The sequence below is a fragment of the Drosophila santomea genome, chromosome 3L, assembly GCF_016746245.2.
Source record: "Drosophila santomea strain STO CAGO 1482 chromosome 3L, Prin_Dsan_1.1, whole genome shotgun sequence".
Lineage (NCBI taxonomy): Eukaryota > Metazoa > Arthropoda > Insecta > Diptera > Drosophilidae > Drosophila > Drosophila santomea.
The window spans coordinates 19,274,248-19,296,789 of NC_053018.2; the positions used below are offsets into that span (position 1 = coordinate 19,274,248).

General features: G+C 43.2%; 5 protein-coding genes across 9 annotated transcripts; 2 read left to right on the forward strand and 3 right to left on the reverse strand.

Annotated features, from left to right (window-relative positions):
* The first annotated feature begins 881 nt into the window (after positions 1-881).
* On the forward strand, positions 882-10,718 carry LOC120449345 (activating signal cointegrator 1 complex subunit 2 homolog). Of its 2 annotated transcripts, none has more exons than XM_039631754.1 (2): positions 882-950; positions 9,882-10,718. In XM_039631754.1, exons 1-2 carry the CDS (start codon positions 930-932, stop codon positions 10,554-10,556), a joined length of 696 nt encoding a protein of 231 aa, XP_039487688.1. In that variant the 5' UTR covers positions 882-929; the 3' UTR covers positions 10,557-10,718. The 2 variants fall into 2 exon arrangements, with proteins under 2 accessions (XP_039487688.1, XP_039487689.1); XM_039631755.1 differs by lacking the exon at positions 882-950 and adding an exon at positions 9,707-9,826.
* Positions 1,561-2,653, reverse strand: LOC120449346. 2 transcript variants are annotated; one of them, XM_039631756.1, is made up of 3 exons: positions 2,347-2,651; positions 1,758-1,850; positions 1,561-1,694 (listed from the first exon to the last, which is right to left on the reverse strand). In XM_039631756.1, the coding sequence occupies exons 1-2, from the start codon at positions 2,511-2,513 to the stop codon at positions 1,760-1,762; spliced, it is 258 nt and encodes an 85-aa protein (XP_039487690.1). In that variant the 5' UTR covers positions 2,514-2,651; the 3' UTR covers positions 1,561-1,694; positions 1,758-1,759. The 2 variants fall into 2 exon arrangements, with proteins under 2 accessions (XP_039487690.1, XP_039487691.1); XM_039631757.2 differs by having other exon boundaries at positions 1,561-1,850; positions 2,347-2,653.
* On the reverse strand, positions 5,948-8,409 carry LOC120449343. The gene has a single exon (XM_039631750.2). It carries the CDS (start codon positions 8,275-8,277, stop codon positions 6,013-6,015), a length of 2,265 nt encoding a protein of 754 aa, XP_039487684.1. The 5' UTR covers positions 8,278-8,409; the 3' UTR covers positions 5,948-6,012.
* Positions 10,719-10,800: 82 nt separating the features above from the next.
* Positions 10,801-22,353, reverse strand: LOC120449340. 2 transcript variants are annotated; one of them, XM_039631745.1, is made up of 5 exons: positions 21,707-22,353; positions 15,613-15,859; positions 15,414-15,537; positions 12,851-15,315; positions 10,801-12,749 (listed from the first exon to the last, which is right to left on the reverse strand). In XM_039631745.1, the coding sequence occupies exons 1-5, from the start codon at positions 22,259-22,261 to the stop codon at positions 10,924-10,926; spliced, it is 5,217 nt and encodes a 1,738-aa protein (XP_039487679.1). In that variant the 5' UTR covers positions 22,262-22,353; the 3' UTR covers positions 10,801-10,923. The 2 variants fall into 2 exon arrangements, with proteins under 2 accessions (XP_039487679.1, XP_039487680.1); XM_039631746.2 differs by lacking the exon at positions 21,707-22,353 and having other exon boundaries at positions 15,414-15,556; positions 15,613-15,813.
* On the forward strand, positions 16,670-21,600 carry LOC120449344. 2 transcript variants are annotated; one of them, XM_039631753.2, is made up of 3 exons: positions 16,670-16,913; positions 18,745-19,020; positions 20,328-21,600. In XM_039631753.2, the coding sequence occupies exons 2-3, from the start codon at positions 18,955-18,957 to the stop codon at positions 21,351-21,353; spliced, it is 1,092 nt and encodes a 363-aa protein (XP_039487687.1). In that variant the 5' UTR covers positions 16,670-16,913; positions 18,745-18,954; the 3' UTR covers positions 21,354-21,600. The 2 variants fall into 2 exon arrangements, with proteins under 2 accessions (XP_039487687.1, XP_039487685.1); XM_039631751.1 differs by lacking the exon at positions 16,670-16,913 and adding an exon at positions 18,503-18,661.
* Positions 22,354-22,542: the final 189 nt, after the last annotated feature.

Genomic DNA, 22,542 nt, shown 5'->3' on the forward strand with positions numbered 1-22,542 from the left:
AGCTTGCCCATACATTTTAAGCAAACTAGGCATAATGTATGGAAAGAATTCTGTGTGGACACACGACAAAGTTCAATTGTATCAAATTGGTGGAAAAAAGGAATGACAAAAATAAACAAAAACCGAGTGCGACACCATCAATCATAAGCATCAATCAGAATCGGCCAAAGGAAATCGAAACTTTGAAGTTTGCGGCATGCCACATTCGGAGACCAGCAATTCGTGGTCCATTTCAATTAGAACATAGTAGCAAACACATAATGTGGCAAGTGAACGGGTAATGTATGTATTACTTATTTACATGGTCTTGGTGTGAACACATTTGGAAGGAACTCCCAGGAATTAGGCCAAATAAACTGTTAGTAAACAGTTCGGAACTTTCACACGCCGAATAAATAGATTTGGCCAAGGTGATCTCACTTTTTACTCGAAAGGTATTAATGTGTTCTTGTTAGAGCCGAGTGCCAACTGATGTCACTGCCATATTCAGCACATATATAAATTGTAGTTTGCAATAGGGAAAAATGCAGCAAGCAAACAAAAATTTTTAGCGGAAATGCGACATTTCTTTGGCCCGTCTGCATTTATTTGCACTGTCTGATTAGCGGACAACTTTAATATCTTACAAAGTCATTTGATATTATTACAAAATAACATATACTTTACTTATTAGTGGGTTGTTTTTCTAACCCACTTGGAAAGCTAAATAACAACGTATCCTTATCTAAATATTATATTTATGTATCTAGATTACTCGCTTTTGATGATTTTAGCTGTCACGCGGTTCAGAATCTTTGTATCCACCCATCTGCAAGCAGTGCCAAATATTCAGCATGCAGATATGCTAACGAGCAGACAAACAGATTTTGGCACGCTTAAAAGAAAGCTATTTTCGGAGCTATTTTCAAACGCAGACAGACCATAAATTAATGGACGAGGAAACACAAAAGGTCAGTTGAGCCTGAAATCCCAAGCTTAAAAGTATTTTTAATTTAACTTAACCATGCGGCCAACGGGTTAATCAACTTCTGCTTAATATTGCTAAGACTATTATTTAATTAAAGAGCTAACTGTAATCAATGAATATTTCAAAACATCTTACATGGCTTAAACCTTGGGGAAGTTCCCCTAAAAAATGTTTATTATTATCAACGCTATGATAGATTATTTATTGAGAGATTAGCATTTCATACAACAACCATTTAAAAATTCATCATAACTTTGACACGATTGCATAAATTGGGCATCCATTTCCTAAAGCTCACACGTATTTAGAAACTGTCAGATGTGTCAGTATCGCGTCATTTGCCTCATTAAGCCATTATTTCCGCTTTAAATAGAAATGCTCGTTTGACACTTCTGAAGAGCAATCTTGAATGATATCATGGATCGTTCTGCGATCTTTGTGCAAATATCATGTAGTATAGTATCTCTGGAGCGCCGCAGATCGCGCTCAATGACGCCGTCTCCATTAATCACAATCGTACGAACCAGAATCGCCAGAAACACGATCATCAATTGCAGCCATCCCAAGGAAAACCCACATAAAAAGATAAAATATGCACTGGCACGAAGGCGAATTTCAATTTTATATAACATTTCGCGACATCTGATGGATGACTGATGGATGGATGTGGTGGTGAAGGAGTCAATCAGTGGGCCAGGCGGTTGCAGACATTCGATTTAAAGTGGTGCTAAACGGAATGTTGAGATGGGAAACAGCAGTCTTATATATAATAAGTATGACTTTCTATTACAGTTAATTCGAGGGTCTGCCCTTGCCGGATCCAAAATACAGGACTGACCAGGACTTGTCCGGAATATCAAACACGCTCTCACGCTGGTAAACGCTAAAAGGTATAGAGAGTGTTATAAAATTGTAGAAAATGTTCTAAAATTATTCATATAAGCAAGCAAAGTGATTTAATCTTCATACATTTAACTTATAATAAATAATATTATTACTAGGCAATTTATCAGTCGGAAACACAAGTGAACGCTAGAGTCGATTTCCTCGACTATCTGATACCCGTTACTCAGCTAGTGGGATGGCTGGGAAGATTTTTTAAAATTTGGTAGTCAAGAAAAACTATTTACATGTTTTTGGCATAACTATAATAATTAACAACATAAATAAAAAGTAAAAAAATCAAAACATTTTCTAAAAGTCTTATCTAAGGACATCTCTCGAACCTGCATTCCGCAGCTAGTGATCCCGATTAAAGATATACATATTTACTTTATAGGGTCGAAACTGTTCCTTCTACGTGTTATATACCTCGAATTAAATTGCCTTTTCCGAGAGGACTATTCGGTTTTAGATTTTTCTTTCAAACCTAAACTCACCTGGTGTCCGAGCTGGCCAATCTCTGGCGCTGGTGCTCCGGAATGCAGGTCTGTTTGGGTGCTGGCTTCAGCTCCAGAGCAAAGTCACTTTCCGTGGGATCCATGGTGGGCAGTTCATTATTGCCACTGCTAGCTATTCCGCGCTTCTCACGAAACTGAGATGACATGGTCTTGGGATTGAAAAAAAAAATATGGCAAATTCCCTTTTGAACAGACAATTTAGGGCCGAGATAATTTTGATAGATCAAAATTTTTGTTTTCCTTTAAAGAGTTGACACACAAAAAGTAAAATATCTCTTGTCAACTAATAAGAGTGATATTGGCTTGCCTTGTCTTATAACAGACAGAAAAAGCAAGGGATAAACTTAGGGAAAAAATTAAACGTGGTTTAATATTAAGTTTTTACGTGCAAAACCCTTTTTTAAATCCTTCAATGCTTTCCGGACAGCTGTACAAGAACTAAAAAAGTTAAATTGTCAATTCTGGCATCAAAAACTTAAAGAATAGAACCCTTTAGGGCAGTGATTTGGTTTAATTCGTGCTAATATCCCTAGTTTAGAAATATAACAAGCATTAAAAAAGCTGACTGGGAATACATTCAGGTGAGCGAGCATGATAATGAAGCAACAATAAATTTTAATACTAAACAAATATTGTGCTATTTTAATATCGATATACATATTTCTCTTAAGGCTCTTAAGTTAACTTCACTAGGCAGATAAAGAGTCACGGTTAAGCGTGCTATACATAGAAAAGAGTTCCTACAATGTCAATGTGGCCAATTTTTTGGACACTATAAGAACTATAGCGAAATATTACACCATTAAAGGCAAGTTTAGGGTGCTCTATATGACAATGTCTGATTTGTGCACAAGCGATAAATGCCTGTGTGTAAATTGAGGTGGTGATCATATCTCAACAGGCAAAGGCGGCCTTGTCAGATCAGAGAAAAATAAAACCAAGGACTAGGCTACCATTGACTTACAATCCTGCAGAAGCTGAGGCATTTAACCTCGACGCACCTGGAAATATACCAACGTCTAACAACAGCCCTAACGATAAATTCATATGATAGACAGCTCCATTCGGTCCATTAATTCGAGAATAGACAAACTATTTAAGCATAAGCATTAAACTGTAGAGGCCGATAAAGCTTTCAGAGAACTGGTTACGGTTCATATTACACGTATTTCGAAGCCATCCAACCAAACTCGTGGATTAACAAGGGGCTCTGAAGAGCTTCGGTTATTTCTAGACGTAATGCTTGCCATAATAACAAACATGCGAGTTGGTCAGCTCATCTACCTTCTAGGATATCTGGTAACTGTAGAGGTGATTCTGCAGTCATCGTAAAATATCGAATGAGTCACAGCCCTCAGCCTTCTATATCTAGTAATGACAGGTATACAGCGATCGTGTACATGGAAACATCGGTTGGGACCATCACTGTAGCTGCTGTATATGTATCTACCTCCAGCAGAAAGATGGACAGTAACTTCGAATCAATGTGTGCTGCGTTAGACAACAAATTTGTTGATGGTGGTGATTACAATGCCAAACATGCATGGTGGAGAACCCACGATGCTGCACTAGAGGTAAAATGATACAAGAAGTCATTGCACAAGGGTACTACCGAATTCTGGCTACGGGTGAATCCACTCTTACAACCCTTTATTAACAATATCAGCCTTTGTTTTCGTAGTAATCATGGTATTGTCAGGCTAGATGTATAAACTCTTCAAGAATCTCGACAGATCTTCTACCTTTTCTGGCTCTTTTTGCAAGCTACGCCGTTTAAAAGCTGCAACGCTTACGTCTACTTGCTCACAATATCAACACAAAACCCATTCAAACCCCATTTTGAAGAACTGAGTGAGGTCAATATGCAAATCCGGGAGGTGGTGAATATTAACAATGCCACCAGCTCTGCTTGCTCGTCGAGAGGCCCCCGGACCACTTCATTTTTCTCCCACAATATTGGCACTGCTCAAGCCTTAACAAAGAATATGCTACCATAGGATATATGCATACAACAGTAGACTGGATCAGTTGGGTAAGCTCCTATCTAAACTCACTCAGAGGTACTTGTAAGATGTCTTCATTTAAGTGAGACATCGCGGCAACTACTTATTCGGTTTGTGAAAGTGATGTTTGCATTGATGAAATGCGTCCAGGTACTCTTACAGTGCATCCAAAGCCTCGGTAATGCTGTTACTCTTTGTCAGAACTGCGGTGTCGTCAGCATAAGTCGCAATCAGCACATCTTTGCGATCTAGTGTTTGCGATCTAGTCCAGAGGCTGCCGTCTTGATGAGCATCCCCGCGCAGAAGATTGAGAATAGAGTGCGGCCTAACACACTTCCTTAAGGTAATCCAGCTTTGATGGCTTTAACGGAAGAGGTGCATCCACCAGTCATCACACAAAAAGTACGTCCTAGCAAAAGGCTCATTACAAGCTGGAATAGCTGAGGTGTTAATATTTGCTTAGCTTAATGTAAGAGTCCAGAATCGCACACTCTATCAAAGGCTTGTTGAATGTCCGGAAAACCTGCTACTGCATACTCTTTCCTTTCTAAGGATTCTAGCGAAAAACTGAAAACTTCATGCAGTTGCTCGGGTGTACAATGTTGGGTCCAGAATCCGAATTGAAAGTCAGGTATCGCCAATAATACAGGCTCAACGTCATGAATTCTGTTGAGAATCACACTTTCCATCACCTTAACAAGCGAATGGAGGAGGCTGATCGACCTATACGAGCCTACCTCTGTTGGATTTTTCATGACAAGGGCCTTTTTTTGGCTTCAACAAGGAAAGAAGTAGTTTCAGTTCGTCGCGAGTCACAGGATCTGCAGGCGTTTCGAGAGACTGCTCAAACAGATGGTAATGATTTCCATGAACAAATGCAAGCGGCCTAAATCTTTGCTCAAAGTTCCCTGCAAACACTTCTGCTTTGTCCTGTGATGTGCCTAAGACTTTATCCTTTTTGTGACTCTCCACAGAGAGAATTTTGAGGAGGAGTCGGTACCCATGTTCTTTAAGAGGTTTTCTATCTGGTGCTGTTTTCTGTGAGTCAGCACTTTATGAAGCCGATTCGATAGCCTTCTGCAGACCTGTTGGATACGAATGTTCTTGCAAATTCCTTTCCGAGAAGGCAGGAGGTTTTTCTTTCAGGTTTTCCATAAATAAGTTGATAGTGTTGTCAATACCTTCTGTCCCTTAAATTTCCATCTTTAAGTCGATTAGTTCAGACAGGTGATCCTTGAAAGCTTCGAATGAGTTTGTCTCTAGCGGGGGCTCTTGAGTTTCCCCAACAACCGTCTCCACCTGCTATAAATTTTTCACCAAGCGTAATCCAATTTGTATTATTGGTTGAGTCATATCGACGTCCGTGATAGGCACCGGCAGTATAGAGGAGAACCAATGCAAAGCCTAGAAGTATGCAATGTTTTCTACAGATTTAATAGCAACTCTAAATTGCTGTTTGAAAAGATTACAATTTCTATGTATAATTATCTAAAATAGTCACATGCTATTGATATGATATGATTTAGGAATCAAGTACACTGCCCCTTAAAAGCAACATAAATCAATTTTTAAAAAGATGTAGGTTTCACTTTTGTACAAAAGTGGCATTTTATTAAAACCTATTTGGTCAGTACTAAACAATTTAATAAACCTGCACCTGAACGGCCAGGAATCTGCGCGCATTATTGGTCATTTTTGTGATCATGCTCATGGGCAGTATCATGGAGCACCGACTGCGGGCGATTTGGCCCACATCGGTGGGTGCTCGGATATCGTAGACATAACTAGTGTTAACGCTAACGCAATCGGCCATCTGGGGACCCAGAGTGGACCAGAGCGAAATGGTAGCCAGTGGTTTTATATCGCGAGGTATAAATCCAGTCAGCCAGATAACAAAGATCTCTATATCGGAAGTGGGTGTTTGCCGACTAAGAACTCCCGTAGCACGAAGTTCCGCATGACCGAGAGTCTTCGACCAGTGGGTGCGGCCACTCATTACCATCACGGGGAACAGATCGTTCAAATCCTCGCCATGGGTGTCGATAACCTTGTCCCGCACCATATAAGCCATGTGACACTTGGCTTTGTCCAGCATCGTCATGTTGGTGTCCAAGAAAAAGGTCTTGGTATGCCTTACCTTAATCCGCTCCATGGTTAGAGAACGATGGTCAAGCAGCATGTGGATATTAAAATCCGAGACAAAGCACAGCCGCTGACAGTCGTGATCGGGACAACGGACTGGTGATCGGGAAACATCAAGTTCCTTGGCTCTTCCCATCCTGGTCACATAGGGTTTCTTCTCGATCAAACGCAGCAGTTCCGTTTCCGCACAAGCTATGGTGGAGAACTGAGCTCTGGGCGCGTTCAGCGAGACTTCCGTCGATTCGTCCATACTTCGGATTAGCCTTACTATATCCAAGGGATCGTTGACGATGCGAGTGCAGAGTGCCCGTTGTGCCGAGGACACTAGGGTGCAAAGTCTGGGAGACGTGGCCAAAGGCTGCGATTGTTGAATATAATCCTTGGGATGATAGGCAGAAGGCATGTAGTATCCCACTTTGGCGGAGGATGCCAAGGGGTTTCTCAGCTGTCGGGGCAAGGGTATATAAATACTCCTCGTCCTCACAGATTTACAAGCCGCGGATGAGGTGCTATCTATATGAGTTTCCGTTTCCGAGCCGAAATCGCTATTAGGAACGGTTTCAGCAACACTTTCCATTTCCGTTTCCGTTGTCAGACTCTCCAGCGATTCCTGATCTTTAACCAAGTTCGTTCCGTTCAGAAATGGTAAATTATCTTCGCCTAGAGCTTTTAGTAGGGTTTCAAGATTTCCCTCCTTGAGCAACTTCCTGCTTTCTTCCATTCTTTTTCCGATTTGCATTTTCGACCCTAGTCGTGATAATGTGATGTGAGCTCCACCACTCTGTCGCTTACTTCGTCCTGTTGGCGATCGATGGTTCCTGCTCTCCAGGTCATCCAGTTCCTTTAGAGTCGTCTGATATTTCACATTAAGCCTCGTTCGCATTGAGGCCAACTTCCTCATTTGTCGCCGCTTCTCGATGAGTTTCTTTTGAAAAGTAATGTGGCTAGAATTTAAAACTCTCCCCTCACTCCTTGGTATGCTCTGAACATGGCTGCCTTGCCTTGAAGTCCCCGGCTCGGAATCGTCGGCAGCAAAGTGACGCTGCAGCTTCTTGATATCCTTGAGGGTAAAACCCGGACCAGAATATCCCATATACAGTTCTGAGCTTTTTACTTTTCTGTTGGATGTGCCTGATTTTTGATGTCGTTCATCGCGATGCTTTTGGTTCATCTTATACGGGTTAACTGGCGACAAGTGACGATCCGGATCTAGACTCAGATGCTTGGGTGGCGTAGATCGTAAGAGTTCAATACCTTTAACTTTTGGAGATCTTGCAGCTCGCGGCACCATTTCAGCTTTTTTCGTTTTCTTTACTGGGCTTGAGTGGCCTAGGATCCGCTTATCAGTCTGGGGTCGAGTACTAGAATTTAAAGAAACGTTAAGTGGTGTAACAGGTGGCCGGGCATCATTATCACGCGGAATCTGAAGAGACCGATTCAAATACCCATTCCTGTTGGGCAGTATAGTGAAGGATGCCCCGTTTTTCGGAGGATCCACGGCCTCCACGGCCCAATTTTTCTGTCGCTTAGCCATACTGTCGCCCTGTGAGTTTCGAATATCCAAACTTTTGCGAGAAGTTGATGCCGACTCAATCAAATCCAGAGTACAATCTATCTTGCTCTTTATAAAGAAGGTCAACTCGCTGCAGAAGTTACACCAGCTCGAAGCTCCCTCAACATAATTCTTTCTGCCGAATGTGAATTTGTCGCCAATTCGTGGACTCAAACTGTTTCTTTGATGACCACAACGAATGCACTCGTACATTTAAGTCTAAGCTCTTTGAGACCTACAAGACAATTTATAAAAGCGCTACCGAAATAAATATATAAAATTGCTTAAAGTTTTTTGGTTTTGTTCCCATAAATGGGAATGTAAACAGTGTGAAAATAAAATATTATGTACACATCCAGACGGACTTTAAAAAACCTGACAACTGGATTAAAAAAGATCTATAATATAGCATATAAGAAAATGTAAATTACAAAATAAAAATTGGCATAAGGCGCAAAAATGACCCATACGAAGAGCATTGGTTCAAAAAATATGCCGAGCTAAAAGCTAATTGTAATAATATTAAAAACTGGATAAACAAAAATTTGTATAGACAAATGTACCCTATTTTAAAAGGAAACAACCTATTTAAGCTGAAGTTCCTATTTTTGCTTTTCCGGTCCGGCCCCTTTGGAGATAGGCAACCATGTTCGCCCGGGGTTGGACAATCTATCCATTGACCGTGAAATCCGAAGAAGAAGGTCAGGAGGGTACGTGCAAAACTCACAGAGTGAAAAGCGAATTCGGGGAACCTTGGATTCCCAGACCAAGCGTACTCCAGTTTATACGCCTCGAGCCGGAGCTCTTGAGCCCAATTGAGATTGTCAAACGCCCCGTCAAGTGGCACCTGTCAGCAGGTGAGGACAGAAATAAAGAGAGGAGAAGACCTAAAAATGGAGAATATGTTTTTTTGGCACCGTAACGTTTAAATACCTTTTTTTATAATGTATATTAATATATTAATAATTGTATGGAGTTGTGTGAGTCTTACAACCTAGATATGGATATATGGATTCTTTATTAATAATAATAATTAATACAATCATTTGTATTATTTAATTTTATTTACTTATATTGTCAATAAGTCAATAATAATTATAAATTGGAAACCAAAATAAAGTCTGTTTTCCATTATAATTGTACTGTTAAAAAGGCAGTTTTTTTGTTTTTACATTAACCATAAAATATGTTGTCAAATATTTGTTTAGATAGAATCGCTTCCTCGTGTGCACTAATAAGCACATTACCCTCTGCAAGGGTACAGAAGTAGACAAAAGTGGCTTAAACTGAGTCCAATTGAGGCTTGACTTGAATCGGATGGGATCGTATTGCTATGGTTTGCTTGGCGGCCGGCAGTGGTGATGATTCAGCTGGAATACTTGGATATTTAGCCATTCGAATGTTTGTTTGGCAAATTGTTTGTTGAGATGCGACAAAACTAAAGAAAATCAAAGCCCAAAACCGTCGACAAATCAAATAACGGAACTCGCCTCGAAACCCACTACCTTAACTTATTGGCTATTCCCAGCGAAGGTCTCCACTGAGGCTGTACTCATATAAATATCATAACTTCGATCTGTTCCGACATCAGACGCTCCACAGCCATACATCCAACAAGATGGTAGGTATCCGGCAAGGATTTTAAAACTTCATAAGAGGATAACAAAGGATATGAAACAACAGAATCAAGAATTAATATCTACTTTCGAACTAATGCGGATAGCTGGATAGTTTTGAACCTTACATTATGTATCCTTGTTATGTATTGATTGTTCATTATTACATTATAAATACTTCATAAATTCTTTGCTTCTCAGAAAACCTTCGTCCTGACTCTCGCTTTGTGCGCCTGCCTGGCCGCCGCCGATGTGTCCCACTTACAGCCCAGCACCAGCTACCTTCCGCCTCCTCGTCCGGAACACGCTGTGTCCATGAGCATCGAGCAACAGGAGCTGCGAGAGCTGCCCGAGCAAGTGGAGTACATGCGTCCAAATGAACAGGGTCAGATGGAGCCCATGCCCAGCAGTCTTCTCACTCCTCCCGCTCCAGTGGATCAGCAGGAAGCCATGCCCTCCTCTCGCTACCTGCCACCTGCACCTGCACCTGTTCCCGTTCCAGTTGAGATGACCGTTGAACCCGTGATGATGCCCCAGATGGAAGTGATGGAGAAGGTCCAGCAACAGCCAGAGCTCGCACATCGTTACCTGCCTCCCGCACCAGTTTCTGAGCAGCAGCTGACCTACCAGCAATACCAGGAGCAGATGCAGCAGATTCAGATGCACGATGAGCCCCAGGAACAGCAGCCCCAGCAACCGCAGGAACAGCCGGAACAGGAGGACCAGCAAGCAACGTACGTTCTGGATGTCCAGCAGCCCATGGCTCCATCCGATGTGGAGACCCAAGAGCCTCTGGAACCGGAGCCCGCCCACGAACTCCGTTCCGATGGCTATTACTATAAACAGGCCGAAGAACAGCGTCGTCTGCGGCATTAAGTCACACAAAATTGAGTCACCCAATGACGACATCGACTCACACGACGATGCGTCATCTAATTGTTGTTAAATGTTTATCTTAGTTCTTAAAGAGCATATTAAATTTCGGATTTGAAGAAATGTTTACCATAGTTCTTAAAGAGCATATTCAATTTCGAATTTGAAGTAAACTATATGCTTTAGAAAATCCTGTCGCAACTCTATTAGTCACGTGTGAAGCATTTGTATTATTCCACTTTCGATCTTCTTAAAAAGAGATTTCATATTTTATTTATGCTTTCCACAAATTGTATCCAAACTATTAGTAAAAAAAGAATTAAATGTTCCAGACCCAACGAATACCAAACGATTCTCATCCCAAATCCAGTCAATCATCTCCCTCTTCGCCACCCTCCTCCTCTTCGTTCTCCACGGTGGCTCCTTCGCGCAGCATCTCTACCTTGTGGATGCTGAAGTCAATGTTATAGAATGGCACATTTAGGGTGACCACGACGCAGTAGAGGAGCACCTGCAGATGCCGGGTGCGCAGCATGTAGGAAGCACCTTGCTGCTTGGGGAACAGTGGGTGATCCTTCTCCTGGCAGTCGTACATAAAGTATCCGCCATCGTGGCTGGGGCAGAATCCAATGGCCAATGACCGCTTTCGCACACTCACAATTCCGAACTGATAGTGACTGAAGAAGTAGATAAGGGCCTCGGATAGATTCATTCGATTGAATGTGGGGACCCGGTACAGTTTCCCATAGCACACATGTTCTATGTGCACCACAAAGTTGATGGTGTCCATAGAGCAGTCGATGTTGAGGTTCTCCAGTGAGAATTCGTAGTCCTCCTTACTGATCTGATCAATGCTCTCCTTGAAATAGGTGCTTCCGCTGACCACAATGGTGTCCAGTAGATGTGGACTCCAGTCCATCAACCGGTAAACGCTGGCCGCACAGCAGGCCATCACATAGCAGCCCAGATACTGACGACCCCTAACGTCGTCCTCGAAGACAGGAGCCTCTGGATGGAGATTGCCCCATAGGGACCATAGACGACCCTCGATCTCGATGTCGAACTTCTTAATCTTGCTGATAGGCAGGTTGCGATACTTGCCCGCCGTATTCCTTCGATTCAATCTGCTCCACACGGGCAGGCAATTCTCCAGTTCCAGCCATCCGAGCGATTCATTGGTGGCACAGATCTCGTATTCCGGTCTACCATACTGCTTATTTGTACATGTCATTGGGATCGAGAGATCCGTGAGCAGCTGAAGAATTCTGGCATTGGGAGCGGCCTTCTTGTGGGAAAGGATATCAACCACAAAGAACTTGTACTGGTTCTTCTCCTTCCAGTTCTTCACGGCACTTCGTTCGTCGATGTACTTGAGCAGCGAATCAACATCATAGAGGAGAACCCAGGAGGCAGTGTTTCTTTCGGGCCACCTCTTAGGTCCCTTGGGGCATCGCTTCTTATTTTTGCCGCCCTCCTCATCGCCTTCGTCCTCTTGTTCCTCATCCTGTCCAGGCTTCTCCATACTGCCATAGGGATCAAAGACGTGGAAGAACTCGTCGTGGTAGATGGCGTAACTTCCATTGGGCGTGAAGATAATCATATATTTACGCAGGTTCAACAGCTTGCCGAACTTCTTCTTGAAGATCATAAGGCCCACTTCCGGAGTATCCGGTTTCTTCATCGGGCTAGGGGTCCACATGCCAGCCGGCTCAAAGCAACGGATCCAGATGTCAAACTCGTAATCATCAATGGTAACGTGGCGGACAACCCGTTCGAATACTGATTCCAATTCGCAGACACCCTTGGAAATGGTCTTGGCATTATTGATTACCCTATCGATGCGGTAGGAGTTCCATTGGTTCAAGGGACGCAAGGAGCAACTGATGATGGCCAGAGCGGAGGCGAAGTAGCACGGCTTGATGGTCTTGAATGAACCCTCGTCGCGTCCCTCGAGTGCCAGGCTGCCCTGGATCTTAAAGTTGCAGTCCTTCTCGCGCATTCTGTAGCCAAACATTATGGGACGCGGCTTGTATGCCCGACGAAGTTCCTTGGGTAACTTCTTGCCTGGTCGGTGCTTCAGTTCCACCTCCTCCTCGCCTTCGCCTTCCTCTTCGCCCTCTCCATCACCCATTATGTCCTCCTCCTCGTCGCCCTCCTCGCCTTCGCCCTCGTCGATGCCAATGTCCCTGTACTCGGCTGAAAGGTAACACAAATATGGAACATTAGTAATAAATTCCTTTTAAACAAGGATCTGCAAAAAACATAGCACACTATTTTGTATAAATAGTGGCACTTACGTTTTTTTCCAGCCTTGCGGTCCATGTGCTCCTGTTTGGCCTTGAGGAACATCTGTATGCGCTCGTTCTCCTTTTGGAGCTCCTCGTCGATGTAGCGCATCTTCTCCAGTCTTTGCTCGCGCAGTTTCTTCTGCCTAGCCGTCTCCTGCTTCACTTCCTTATCATCATCCTCCTTTCTCCAAGGTCTAAAGCGTCCATGAAGATTATTATCTACCATTTGGATACATGCCACAATGAAGTTCATAACCGAACAACCCTGGGGATTGCAGCCGAATTCAATGCGCTTGATCAATGCATCTAGTTCCACAAATCGAAGGAGACAAGCTGGACCGGATCCACCCTTCCTATATCCAATTACGCTGCAGGGGAACCCAATGAACATGTAGACAAAGTTGTAACGCTTAAAGATTACACAGGAAAAACGTGGACAAACGAGGAGCAGCCTATTATTGTCCACCAGTAGATCCACAAGTACCTGGCGAAGGGGAACCATAACCGAGGACTTAACCACTTTCTTCACCTCCAAACTGAAGTTGCTCTCGCCGATGGAAATATCCGGTAGTTTCTTGGCCAATAGGCAGCCCAATATGGATTCGTAGTTCTGGTAATCATCTCCAAAGCTGTTTGCAGATTCCAAGCTAAACTCAATTAGTTCAGAATTCCAGGTGGACAGCTTGTACTTCGCTGAGACAGCCATGGCTACCAAGCCAGCCAGGAGACCTCCTAGCTTAGCCATCTCCTCGTCCAACTGGGGCAGTTGAGTGGTTCCCACGATGATCCAGGAGCCATCCGGCAACGCCTTGAAGTTGCTCTTGAGAGCCACCTCCTCCTCCACTGTGAGCACTCTCTTCAGGTCCTCCTCCTCCTCCTGGCCAAGCTCATAGCCCCGCTTGATCTTTAGACGCAGAGCCCTTAGATTCTCTTGATCCGTACGCAGGAGGACCTTTTGGGCAGGCTTATAGAGACGTGGTCTCTTGGGTTGTGGTTCTGGCAGTTCCTTAATAATACTATTGATGATCATATTGATCAGCTCCTCCACCATTTCCTTTTCATCGACTGTGGGGAAGCGATCCTCCTCCGGTATACTCTCAATACTCTTTTTCTGTTTAAGCTCTGGCATTGGTGGTTCATCTGTGAATGTGGGCAGACCCATTTGTAATCCCGGAAACCTGTTTGTCTGCGGGGTCATCACCTGCAGCGGTCGGATGCATCCAGTCCGAATGCCATGGATAAAGAACTTACCACCCCTTCGCATCTTGAGGGCATTCATATAGATCACACGGACAAAGGAATCGAAGGTAGCGTGCAATTGCACCACGGCCAATCCCTTGATGCTATAGTCATCGGGATCCACCACCAGACCAGTTCGATTCCGCCGGAAGGGATCAAAGACATAGAAGAACTCCCTGTCTCGCCATACAGCCATCACTGAATTATCGATCTGAAGCAGGGCAGATGGCCACTGGGGCATGTTGAACAACTGGTGCAGTGCCATCGTCAGCTGGGATTCCAAATAGTTCCTGCAATCCGCCACATGACCATTGATCATGAAGGGATGCTTTCGTACGGTGGCCTTAAATGCACCCATGAGGAACATTTCTGGCAAATCCACCACATTCAAATGGGGCTTCTTGTTCTTCCAGCGTTTGCCATCCAGGCGGAACTTCTTCCGAAGGGTTTTGTAGTAGGCCACACCATACCTGATGATGTCATCCACGGTGCCCGGTTTCCAAAGTTTGGCCAGCTCAAATTCCGAGTAAATCAGAGCTATTAATGACACCACCAGCGATGCGTTCTTCTCATTTCCGGAGATTGGTTGGTGAATGCCACCTGTGGCCGCAGTTTTTACCGCAAAGTTCTCATTGACTGGCGCCCAAAGTTTGTGGTACTCCTCGTTTTCCGCCGAATCAATAGGCAACTCCTTAAGTTTTCCATACTGAGTCAGTGATATCTCAAAGATATTAAACTCATCCTGTGGCTGCAGATCGCTGAACTTGGTGATCAAATGGACCAAGTGCTCCGTATAACGAGTGGCCATCAGTGAGCACTTCCCCTCCTCGAAATTCCGTTCGCAGTTTTCATCCCGTCCATTGGGATCGAAGATATAGTAGGAGTTTAAGCAGCGCTTCCAGATCAACAGGAAAAGATCCCGAGACGTAAAGATGCAGGCATTGTATTTCGAGAAGAATAGCGAAAGTGCTTTGTACATATTTGGTTCGTTTTTTAAAAGTCCTGAAAAGTGTATTTTAATCTCAACGGCGGCATCTCTTTCCGCCACCTGTTGGATAATATCGAAATCATTCACCTCCGACTTGTAGTTCAGGTCGGCGCTCTTTTTGGTCAACTTCACTCCGCGCTTTAGGATCCCATCCATAGTAGATCCCGTCCAGAAGTCGGGATTCAAACGAAAGGTCTCTACGAAAGCGACTATAATAGCACCGATTTCACTAGGCCGATAATAGTACCTGGATTTAATGGGAGGGAGATATAAATTATTTTTCGGCCATTATTGGTAACTAAGTATTACTAGCAAAGAAATATTGTTATGGTTTGGATTACTTACTGCAAACGGTTAGGCTCCTTCTTTGGTTCAGGATAGATGTTCCGATTGCCAAACACAATCTCAGCAGTAAAAGTCTTCTCCAGCTGTTGAGGTATGTTATAGAGCGTAAGTTCCCCGTCGTTTTCTGCAAAATTTGGATAAGCCTAAATAGGAATGCAAAACTATCGGAAAAAAATAGATCCGCCCGCTAACTACAAACCATATTTGGGCAGGGAGGCGGAAATAAATTCCTGATCCATCTGTTCCTCTCTCTTCTGGTAGCCGACATTCCAGGTCCACAAGTCCTGAGGACTGCAGCCCTCAATGATGTCGTAGGTCTTGAGGTTTTCTCCTTCTAAGCCTTCTTGCAGGACTCGCGGATTGTAAGATGGAAAGGGGAGCTCCTCCAAGGGCCCAACTTCAGTCTCGTTTAAGTATATGCGGCTCTTGGGACGCTTTAGCTCCAACTGCGCAGGGTGTATAATTATATAATTATTTATTTAAGGTTATATAAGTAATTCCATAGTCCATTATTTAGAAATTAGCCATGAGGATTATATGTGCACTTATATCTAATATTTAAATAAAATGGTTAGCCGTCACGTAAGTCTCAGTGCCTACATTTGGAATAAATTTGTATTAAAGAACTGAAGTTTGCTGAAAATATACATACATATAACCAATAACTGTCTGTGTGTGTGGTCAATAGAAGGAGGACATAGTAAAACCCAAATATAGTAAGGATATGTCCAGCCAATTGAAAAATTGAACTTATAGTCAGTGAATTAATAGTCTTGCCTGGCGATGGGTTGGGTAACATATGGCCAGTTATCAGCGCTTGGCTCTGTGCAAGCTCTGTGCTTTCACTCGGCGACTCGGTTTTCCTGGCCATGGCCATAAGCTTTTAATGCGGCTGAAAATAGCACGCATACGCCACCGATGCCCGACACCCCGTTGGTCTTTGTCTTGGTCTTGGTCTAGGTATGGCTTTTCAGTATGGTGTTGAATGGCAAGGTAGGGTACGGTATTTGCGGGAGGCCTGTTTTTTCTCCTCCGCTGTTTTTTGCGCTCATCAAGAAGTTAGTTAGCAGCATAAGGTAAGCACGAAATGCCAACTAGACTGACTATAACGACATGATGTCGCCGCGCTATATGCGGTATACGATGGCATGTGCTATATGTGTATGGGCTCGCAGTGCGTCCGTGTTGGTGAGTGTGCCTCTATGGCTGGCTGGCCACGATGACGGCCACCAAACAACAGAGGCGTCCCATGCACAGAGCAGTAAACAACGAACAGCGCTTAGTGCCACATCACGGAATCTTATCGCTCTCGTTCGTTCGGTCGACCAAAAGCCAAAAACCCAACCAGACCAAAAAACCGACTAGCCCGAGACCAGAAACCCGGACCCCGAGCAAATACGAAGCTGTCTCGGCTGCAGAACAAACAAGTCATCTAGTAAGTAGCGTGCTGCAGCAACAACAGAAACTACAGGCATCGAAATCGACGACCAGGTGAACCAGGTGAGCGGCGCAGTATCGCACTGTTATAGCATACGACCACGTCAATACCAATACTAACACCAATACCAAGGCGCAGTTGCCAACAGTACAAGTCGGTTACAATTCCAACAGCGCAACCCTCTTTCCATGGGCAAGCTTGCTGGCAAAATGCCAAACTAGGTGGGGTTACGATGGGGCTCTTTATGTTCCGGGTACTCCACGCACCTGGCACAAGATCATTCGCCAAAGAAGTGTGCTGGGATGTCCACTTAATTACAACGTCTTGTTCTTTAAATAAAGAACAGTATTCTGAGAAGATAAGTGCTTATACTATATTCATTGATAAAATAATATTTTGTATTAGGAACCAAAGGACATGTTCTTGTTGAGTTACCTAAAAGCTTATGTAAAAATAACGCCACCACGAATATTCTTAAAATGTAATTAGAAGACTGTTAAATATAAGATCATAACCATGTGTGGTTATTAATTTCATTAAAAGACCACAATCGAAGAAAGAGAAATAGGAATTGGCTATAGAAACTGCTGAAGTAATCCACTTTTCTGCAGCTCTTTTCATCGAAGATGCTGAGGCTGCAAAAACAACCTTGGAGATGGCTTTAAACTCATATTACATTTGGTATTTGCAAGGTGCAGCCAATGTTTTTAGGTAACATCGGTCTGACGACTAAGAAAAAAAGAGATTGTCTGTAAATACAGGGGCGTGGTATGCAGTAAACTATACTTTAGTCAATTAGGTCAAATAGAACCGTATATCCCGAACTGTAAAGAAATTTCCTTTTGTCCAGGTGTAACACAATCTGAACCGAAATCGCTTTTAGGCTATTGATAAGAAGCTGGCTATGCCCTTAACACATTGGAGCGAGTTCATATCACTTCGAGTACCAAACGAATCGTTGAAAGAGTAAAAGTAGACAGGCCCTTATCTGCGACGCATAGGGTAATTAGCCAAGATAGAGCGAGATTTTGCAGCGAGCAATCCGACTAGGAATCGGATTTTAATCGGTAACCCAGCATATAGCCTTGCCGAGGGGCTGGCATCGCCCACGCGCTTTTCCTCCCCCATAGCAAACAACAAACGCGGCGAAACGCAAATGACACAAAAGCGAAGCGACTGCAACCGCACTGCTTTTGCATACTATGCCCACTGCCAATGCAATAGACCAACAACGCACACAGCAGCGGGCAAATAGAGAGTAATACTCTTTTGGTGCAGATATGTATAAATACATATACAATATAAGGTCAGCAAATACATTATGATCACCATTTTGTTGTGATTTCTAAATGTATTATTACTGTCCGCAGTTGAAAACAGCGTTTGTTATTAATATAAGGAATAGGGCATTATATGCTATATTTATTGTATCAGAATCAGTCCTTATCTTTTCCAACAATCAATTGATCTTAGCCTTTGCCTAGTTCTTCAAATTCACTGATAGCCCCTAGTATCTTGACCTGCACTGTGCTAAAGTAACAGCTGCAAGTGTCGTTTGTGTTGCTACAACAACAAACACCATTCAAAAGGGACTGAGCATAGTGAACCGTTTTTATTTCATACGGAGCGCGCACTGAACGCACACACACACATGGGACAGAGAAACGAAGAGCGGAACCAAGAAACAGAAACAGGGCACACAAGTGTGTTATTACTCAGTAATTGTGAAAATGTCAGAGGCGCAACAACAAAAGCTAATACAGAGGCAAAGCGAATTTGAGAACGTGCCGTGCCAACACTCATGAAAAAAGTGACTAATAAACGCTTAGCCATTTGCATCGACAGTATTAATAATGCTTTAATTTCTGTTTTCTTACAAATTCTCTATGACAGCTTAAAAAAGGAGTCTCCACGCAAACACACGCACACGCGCCCATCGGCCATCCCTCTCTGACGCATGATCTTAGCGGCGCGAGAGCGGTACGACTACAGCCATAAGAGCGCAAGAAGCTGCTGCGCATTTATCGGAAAAGAAGTGAAGAAGGAAAAGGAGAAGGAAGAAGAGAGCAGAAACCTGGTTGAAATTCACTAACTAGTACTGAAATGGCTGCTATTGCCGCCTTGCCAACAACAACGATGCGGCGCAGCAACAACAGCAACAACAAAGGGGTAAGTTGTCGCAAGGGAAAGCCAGATATGTCTGTTAACTTGGCCTTTAAGCGACCCTCTGAGGGTGGATTTTATAACGTGCCTCGAGTGGACACGCGGCAGTTGCACCAATACTTTTGTTTTCAAGCATATACATACATATGTATGTATGTATGTACATATGTTTATATACAGACGAGTATCGTACATTCATTTACCCTTGAACACCGTTGCTAGCAATCGAGGACCTTAACATGCACACCCTTTTCATGATCGAAGCGTACATTTTTATACCCGTTACTCGTAGAGTAAAAGGGTATACTAGATTCGTTGAAAGGTATGTAACAGGCAGAAGGAAGTGTTTCCGACCATATAAAGTATATATATTTTTGATCAGGATCAATAGCCGAGTCGATCTGGCCATGTCCGTCTGTCCGTCCGTATGAACGTCGAGATCTCAGGAACTACAAAAGCTAGAAAGTTGAGATAAAGCATACAGACTCCAGAGACATAGAAGCAGCGCAAGTTTGTCGATTCATGTTGCCACGCCCACTCTAACGCCCACAAACCGCCCAAAACTGCCACGCCCACACTTTTGAAAAATGTTTTGAAATTTTTTCATTTTTGTATTAGTCTTGTAATTTTCTATAGATTTACCAAAAAACTTTTTGCCACGCCCACTCTAACGCCCTCAAACCGCCCAAAGCTGCTACGCCCAAACTTTTGAAAAATGTTTTGATATTTTTTCATTTTTATATTGGTCTTGTAAATTTCTATCGATTTGCCAAAAAACTTTCTGCCACGCCCACTATAACGCCTACAAACCGCCAAAAATTGTGTTTAAGACTCTCCTTCTCCCTTCCACTAGCTGAGTAACGGGTATCAGATAGTCGGGGAACTCGATAATAGCGTTCTCTCTTGTTAATCCTTTAGTTGCGCCTAATATTATAGCTTGTAGAGGCCTCTGTTTTCAGTGTACTGCCAAATTATTACGTTTAAATATGTAGAATGTTTAAATATTTGTTAACGATGCTCATATAGAGCAATAATATCTTTTATTGCATACAAATTTTTTAGAACTCATTCGAGTGCACAAGGTATTCAATAAGACATATGTATATGGACATAACCCTGTTTTACAATTTATATTTTTATGAAAGTCACTGAGATAACAAATTACTCATCCGCCCAGTAAAACTTGTACATGTAAACTGTCATCGCGATATAGCCTTGATAATTATAAGATATCTATTATGTTATTAAATGGCTATTTTATATTCAATGCTAATATTGTGCGAATTATTCTCGTCTATACATACATATATTAGATCAAATCCCGTCGCAATGAGCGTAACATCCTAACTTTCTACGAAAAGATTGCCGTGATCCGTTACTATGAAGAGACCAACATCTCGAGGAACAGTCTGGCCAAGATGTTCCACTGTTGCGCCACCCAAATACGTAGAATCTTGGATAAGAAAAAGGATCTGCTCCAGCAGTTGGCCACCTTAAGCGAAGCAGATGCCTCCATTATAATCGAAGAGATGACGCGCAAGCGTCGCAAGTTTGAGATGAGTGCCATCAGTTTCCTTCTACACGAGTGGGTGGAAAGGTGCATCCAAATGCACTTGAACATCAGCATAAGGAACCAAAAACTGAAGGAAACCGCCATCCGGATGGCCGCTGTCCTGAACCTGCCCTCTTTTAGACCTTCCTATCGATGGCTAAGCCGATTCCGCAACAAGTACAAGTACGAGGCTGATGAATTGGGTTACCAGGGCGAGAATCCCTTGAACCAGGATTTGCCCGTCGAAGACATTATTGTAGAGTTCAAGCATGCACTGCCGAACTTTATGCAACGGGAGCTGGACAATCCAGGCGAAGCAGTCACAAAAGGAGCTCTTCTACCAGATTTTGTCAATCTCTCCAGCGAAAACAGTGTGATGTCTGATCACCCAGAGGAGGATGATGAAGTGGAACTGGTAACCTGTGAGCCCACAGTGATGTCCTCACCATTTAGCACACCAGAAGATGTAGAAGGAGAAAAACAGGGCGACCAGGAAAACCGAGATGATCAGATAAACGCTGGTACCAGTACTCTTCTAAATGGTGTTTTTCCGCATCTAGCCATTATCCATCAATTCGCTCTGATGAACTCGGATATACAGGCATTGGAAATCATCTCCCAATTGGGCGTGCACATGCAGCAACAGGCTGTTTCTGGAGCTTACCACACCCTGTCGCTGGCGACGACCGGAGGAGATGGGCAAGCGGATCCCGGGGCAGTCAGTCTTCCGGAACTGCCACCGGGAAGTATTTACGCCGATATCGATGACATCGAATTGATTGAGTAACAACCCCAAAGTAAACTAGGATAAAAATAGTCTAAACTTTAATGCCACAGTGTAGTCGTCTGTTATTTATGATCAACACAACGTTTCGTTATAAAAGTACTTAAGATTTTAGATTTAAATCGGAAACAATGAGTTCATTTTACCTTAATAGTACCTAGGACTTCGATTTTATTTAAGTATTTTAGTTGTAAATCAAATTCGCTTTGATTTATTAAAGGGTCAATAAACCAGCACTGCTTATTATGAACATTTTTCAATTTAAAAATTCCAAGATCATTTGAATGAATGATGGTAATTTTCGATAACGTAGCAGAAATATACATATGTTGTAATTGTTTATAAGCTAAACATACCATGCGTTTGTCCGGTATAATTATCATATCAGAACTGCATTCGGGAGTGGCTAGTTGTGGCTTGACCTCGCCCTCCTCCTCTTCCTCGCCCTCCTCGGCCTGTTGTTCCTCCTCTCCCATGTCCATAGGACTGTTGAGGACGACGAGATCTTTGGGACAGGTCCTATCGACCCTGGCATCGTGCTCGACGAGTCCAAAGTCCTTGCGTGCGGCCAGCAGACGCTCACGCATCTCGGCGTGGGTCTTTAGCTCCGCAGGAGTTCGTTGAGGTATAATACACATGGTGTACTCGTCGTAGAGGGCACATTTCTTTTTATAAGGCCTTATAAAGCGGGACTCCTCCGCCTTCTGGTGGATGCGACGCAGCTCATCCTCGATGGTTAACACTTGGGAGATCGTGGAGTTGGGAGCCTTTTTTTTACACACGCGTTCGCGGGGCGGACAGTTCTCCGCCTTCCATTCCGGCGACGTTTCGTTGCCCAGAAAGGTACGAATCTCATAGGGATTGTTCGAGGGAGCGCACTCGGCGTTCACTTCCACGAATTTTTTCAACATTTTTGCAAAACACTGACGATTTTGCAGGAGTTGGGAATAAAACTAGTAATTTTGTAGCACGACACGTTCGTTAGGCTTTGAACTTGTTATACAAATGAGAGGTTTTCAGTTTTGATTTCAAGATAAAGGCTCACTATGTAATTTGAATTGTGACTTAGGGTAATATTAAACTTTAAGTAACGAATATTTGCTGTTTCTCTATTCAACTCCTTAGAGCCACCAAGTTATTTATTTGAATCCAACATATATCGTTTGGCATGATAGAAATAATTATTTTGATA

Excerpts from the sequence above, each read along its gene's own strand:
- LOC120449346 (XM_039631757.2), bottom strand. The coding sequence starts at position 2,513 with ATGTCATCTCAGTTTCGTGAGAAGCGCGGAATAGCTAGCAGTGGCAAT. Across the intron at positions 1,851-2,346 it reads TTGGCCAGCTCGGACACCAG|CGTTTACCAGCGTGAGAGCG; the intron begins GTGAGTTTAGGT and ends TATACCTTTTAG.
- LOC120449340 (XM_039631745.1), bottom strand. The coding sequence starts at position 22,261 with ATGTTGAAAAAATTCGTGGAAGTGAACGCCGAGTGCGCTCCCTCGAAC. Across the intron at positions 15,860-21,706 it reads TTATACCGGACAAACGCATG|TTGGAGCTAAAGCGTCCCAA; the intron begins GTATGTTTAGCT and ends CACCCTGCGCAG. Across the intron at positions 15,538-15,612 it reads CGCCTCCCTGCCCAAATATG|AAAACGACGGGGAACTTACG; the intron begins GTTTGTAGTTAG and ends CAAATTTTGCAG.
- LOC120449345 (XM_039631754.1), top strand. The coding sequence starts at position 930 with ATGGACGAGGAAACACAAAAG. Across the intron at positions 951-9,881 it reads TGGACGAGGAAACACAAAAG|AAAACCTTCGTCCTGACTCT; the intron begins GTCAGTTGAGCC and ends TTTGCTTCTCAG.
- LOC120449344 (XM_039631753.2), top strand. The coding sequence starts at position 18,955 with ATGGCTGCTATTGCCGCCTTGCCAACAACAACGATGCGGCGCAGCAAC. Across the intron at positions 19,021-20,327 it reads ACAACAGCAACAACAAAGGG|ATCAAATCCCGTCGCAATGA; the intron begins GTAAGTTGTCGC and ends TACATATATTAG.
- LOC120449343 (XM_039631750.2), bottom strand. The coding sequence starts at position 8,277 with ATGTACGAGTGCATTCGTTGTGGTCATCAAAGAAACAGTTTGAGTCCA.